Genomic DNA, 4,090 nt, shown 5'->3' with positions numbered 1-4,090 from the left:
AAGCTGAGGCCTCAGGAGAAGGATCCTGCAGCTCACAGGCCGCACCCGAACAGACTGTCACCCAAACATTGCCCCGCCCCTTCACCATCGCAGGGCCCCCAATGATCAAACAACGTCCCTGGGACCACCACATGGAAAGGGAGTACCAGGAAAATGACATATTTGGGGTGGGATTTTCAGCCACGTCAGAGTGATTTACAATCTTTCCCTGGGACTTGTGTGCAGTGCTTTGGAAAATCTCACTCTTAAATGCTACTGAATAGCTGGAAACTGAACTGTGCCAGACCCGTATTACCAGCAAGGGCTCAGAGAGCCACTGGCCACAGTTCAGGAACTACTGCCATAGAGATTTGGGTACTTGCTATGTTCAGGCCACCAGTGCTGTTCCTCCTGGGAAGAAAGTGAACTCTTCACATCTGGCTGGTTTTCCATTTTATTATTGCAAATTGATTTTTCCACATATATTTTCCATATATTACATATAAAATATTCCTCGCACTCCACTCTGAACCACATGCCTGGTGAATTTACAGGGCAATTCCCTTTGAGAGGTGGGCAAATCAGGAAGCAGAGCCCCATTAACACACACACAGCAGCAGCAGCAAACTCCCCTGTCAAGGGGGAAAAAATACACATCGGTTACATTTACACTCATACACATCTAAGATTCACCCCCATCAGCCCCTCCTCCTGTGGTCTCGTAAGGAGACCAGATGACATACACTTGGTAGGACTGGCTGACTTTGTTCATGTCCTGAGTTAGGTTAGGATCCACTCATCCTCCCTTGGAAGAGATGGCGTTGGTCTACACGTAATGAAGGCAAAAAAGCATCCCTGTAGGGAACATGCAGTTTCCAATCACATCCCCAGTGTTTTTAAACATTTTACAATGTGCCCAAGGCACTTTATAAGGCATAGGCAGTAGAGGAAATCTAGGCTTGTGCTAAGAGTCACAGCTGGATCTGCCATAGGCTTAGATTAAATGACTTCCCCAATGTTTCTCTGCTCCATTTCCCTCCTCTGTAACAGGGGAATGATGATAACCCACCTTCAGAGGGGCTGGGAGGCTGAATTCACTAATGACAGCAATAGTGCCTCAATAGTGAGAGGAGAGGTGCAGGAGAACTGCACTGGATCTAATTATGCAGCACTACAGAAGGGTAAAGTCCTCCTCTCCTCTGAGCACTAACCCCCAGGTGCATGAAGTTTTATGTCAGATCTGGCCCGAAGCACTGTAAGCTCTTCAGCACAGGGCCTTTGTATTTGCACAGCACCTAGAACGCTGCGGCCTCGGGGCACTACTTAATGCAAAGAACTCTTTAAACACATGCAGACCTGAGGGAAGAAGGTGAAGATTGTGGAAAGAATTCAGGCATGCCCACACTGCAGCTTCAAACCTCTAACTTACTGTTTATCATCCGACAGCACCTAGGAGCTCAACTCAGCCCAGGACCCCACTGTGGCTAGGTGCTATAAAAACACAAGACGAAAAGCTGCGCCAGCTCTGGGCTGAGAACAAGCAGGAAGCAGCTCAGTACGAGGGGGGCATTCCTGAGAAGAGCCCATGGAAATAGGGACTTCCCTGAAATTAAAGTGCTGCCACTCTGGAGTGGCTGGCACACGGATTGCTTTCTCCATGGCCCTCCTGTGTAGCCATCAGGCACCAGCTCAGCCAGGTAAACACTGGCCACGTGGGCCCACAGGACTGGGGTCTACTATAAAAGACCTAGACTGCTACAGATTTCATCTTTGCCATAGTCACTTAGACTTTGTTCACAGCCAGATGAGCCAGCATGACTTAACCCTGCTGGGAAAAGAGAGGCATCTTGCCTTTTGGCTCCAACCACCTGGTCACCCTTGATCAGCTCGGTGAGATCAGGTACTGTTCTACAATAAGCACCCGCACTGCTCCTGAGCTATCCGACCAGAGGAGCGGGGTTTGCAGTCTCTTTGACAGGCCTAGCTACCCCAGAGGACTCTGGTGGTTCAGCAAAAAATTCTGATTTTGTCATCTTGTGCCATCCATGGTCCCGAGGGCAGCTCCTCTGCCTTCCCCATGCCCCCCTCCCTGCTGCCACCTCTCCCACCTTCCTCCCTACAGAACAAGTCCTCTTCTTCTCCTCATGCTCGGATTGTCTCTCTGGCTCACCATCAAGGAAGGGTAACCCTAGGACTTCTAGAGCACCAAGTACCTTAATCCTGCTTCCACCTCAGAGTCCCATTTACTCCCTGCCCCTCCCCGCTATCCCCTTTTAGCACCTCTCTGCTCCTGCAGGGAGAGCTTTGATGGGAGGTAAAAAGCCCCTGAAAGGCACTAGTGATGCTGGGGCTGCAGGTCCAGACGTTCTTAGTGTATTGTCTGCATGAGTCAGAAGGGGAGGTGAAGTCAGGATCAGCCCCCCAATCCTTTACCCTTCCCCCCAAAATTGGAGGCACTTTGGTTCCTGGATATGTTCAAGGCAAGAGAATCACTGGCAATGTCTGGATTTTTGGTCTGGCTGATCTGCCAGTCCCAGCTGTCCAGGGACGAGGCCAGGTCCCCTCAGACCATGGCCAGGCCCTCGGAGTGGCTGTGGCCATGCGGCGTGCTGGCTGTGCTGCTGTCGGATTTGTAGCTCTTGGGAGCCTGGCTGGCTTTCAGAAGCACCAGAAACGTGTCTGTGGAGATGGCTCCGAACTCAAAAGTGAAGGTGCCGTAGAAGACAAGGACATTTATGATGAAAATCCACTCGCAAAGGGCGGCCACATGCTGCAGCACAAAACTCTCCTGGACGAAGAACACGCCACCTGGGGGCGCCAGAGTCAAGGAAACCAGCAACCCGTAGCAAGAGGCACCAGCATCTCTCTCCCTCTCCAGCGGGAGGGGCAGGCAGCTGCAGCGGGCAGCCAGGGAAAGGGGGACCGGCAACCAGGGGCGGCTCTAGCCATTTCGCTGCCCCAAGCACGGCGGCACGCCGCGGGGGGCACTCTGCCGGACCGGCTCCGGTGGACCTCCCGCAGACGTGCCTGCGGATGCTCCACCGAAGCCGCGGGACCAGTGGACCCTCCGCAGGGCCGCCTGCGTGAGGTCCACCGGAGCTGCCTGCCGCCCTCCCAGCAACGGCAGAGCGCCCCCCGTGGCATGCCACCCCAAGCACGTGCTTGGCGTGCTGAGGCCTGGAGCCGCCCCTGCCAGCAACTCCCCAGACATGTGAGGCTGGGCTGAGTCAGTGTGAGATGTACTGAGAGCCTCTATGGGGAACGGAGCATTGCTCCTGGATACAGGGAATTACCTGACCCCAAGTGCTAGGCCTGCCTCCAGCAGGGGTCTGGCAGTCCAGGGCAGGGGTACAGCCCTGAACCCCCTCCAGTGCCAGCCCCAGGGTAAGGGATAAAGCCCTGAACCCCCCCAGTGCCAATCTCACTGCCTCAGGAGGGATCTGCCAGCCCAGAGCAAAGTATACAACCCTGAACATCCCCACCCCGTGCCAGAGCCACTGCCCCAGGAGGGGTCTGCCAACAACAGGGCTGATCCTTAGCTTATAGCTGGGACCCAATCCTGCTCCCACTGAAATCAGCGACAGAACTCCCATTTTAACGTCAGCAGGAGCAGAAGCAGGCCTTAGACTGGACGCCGCTGCTCGTGAGCATGATAAGTAACACAGCCACGGGGATCCTCAACTCCTCACGAGCAGGGCAGGGGGGTCACTGGGGCTCAGGCAGCCTGTCTCTCTCTCTGCCCCTTGGTATGTTAGCTATTGCTGGGGCAGCTTACAGAGGTGCCGATCTGGAACAAGAAGCGGCCTTTTGGAGTGAGTTTACAGGGAGCCGTCCCAGCAGGTTGAATATAAACTCATGAGCTGCAGGGCCAGGCCCAATGTAAACAGTCTCCAGGGCGGAACAGGGCTCTCATGGATACTGGGGGGTTAATGATCATCCCAGCGTGATCCTCCAGCACAAAGTCTGTTGTCACGAAGGGTGCTTGGTATGCAAGGCGCAAGGGTGGGCCCTGTGCCAAGAGTCCAGAATCTCATCCACTTCAGGGAATACCCATCAGGGCAGGGCCAGCACACCAAGTCCCCATGCTGCCTCTACCACCATTTACCCCACC

The 4,090-nt window shown here is 54.4% G+C and overlaps 1 protein-coding gene across 3 annotated transcripts in view; it reads right to left on the bottom strand.

The window, feature by feature from the left end:
* Positions 1-417: 417 nt before the first annotated feature.
* The window catches only part of LOC120409112 (transmembrane protein 150A-like), a 34,972-nt gene continuing 31,299 nt past the window's right edge, over positions 418-4,090 (bottom strand). For all 3 annotated transcript variants that reach the window (XM_039546563.1, XM_039546562.1, XM_039546564.1), the window contains exon 7: positions 418-2,787. In XM_039546563.1, the coding sequence (XP_039402497.1) occupies positions 2,543-2,787 (245 nt within the window). In that variant the 3' untranslated portion in view covers positions 418-2,542. The remainder of the gene's footprint in view (positions 2,788-4,090) is intronic.

Source organism: Mauremys reevesii, linkage group 7, assembly GCF_016161935.1.
Source record: "Mauremys reevesii isolate NIE-2019 linkage group 7, ASM1616193v1, whole genome shotgun sequence".
Taxonomy (NCBI): Eukaryota; Metazoa; Chordata; order Testudines; family Geoemydidae; genus Mauremys; species Mauremys reevesii.
Note: the sequence above shows the minus strand (reverse complement) of the source record. Positions and strands in the feature narration are given on the sequence as shown.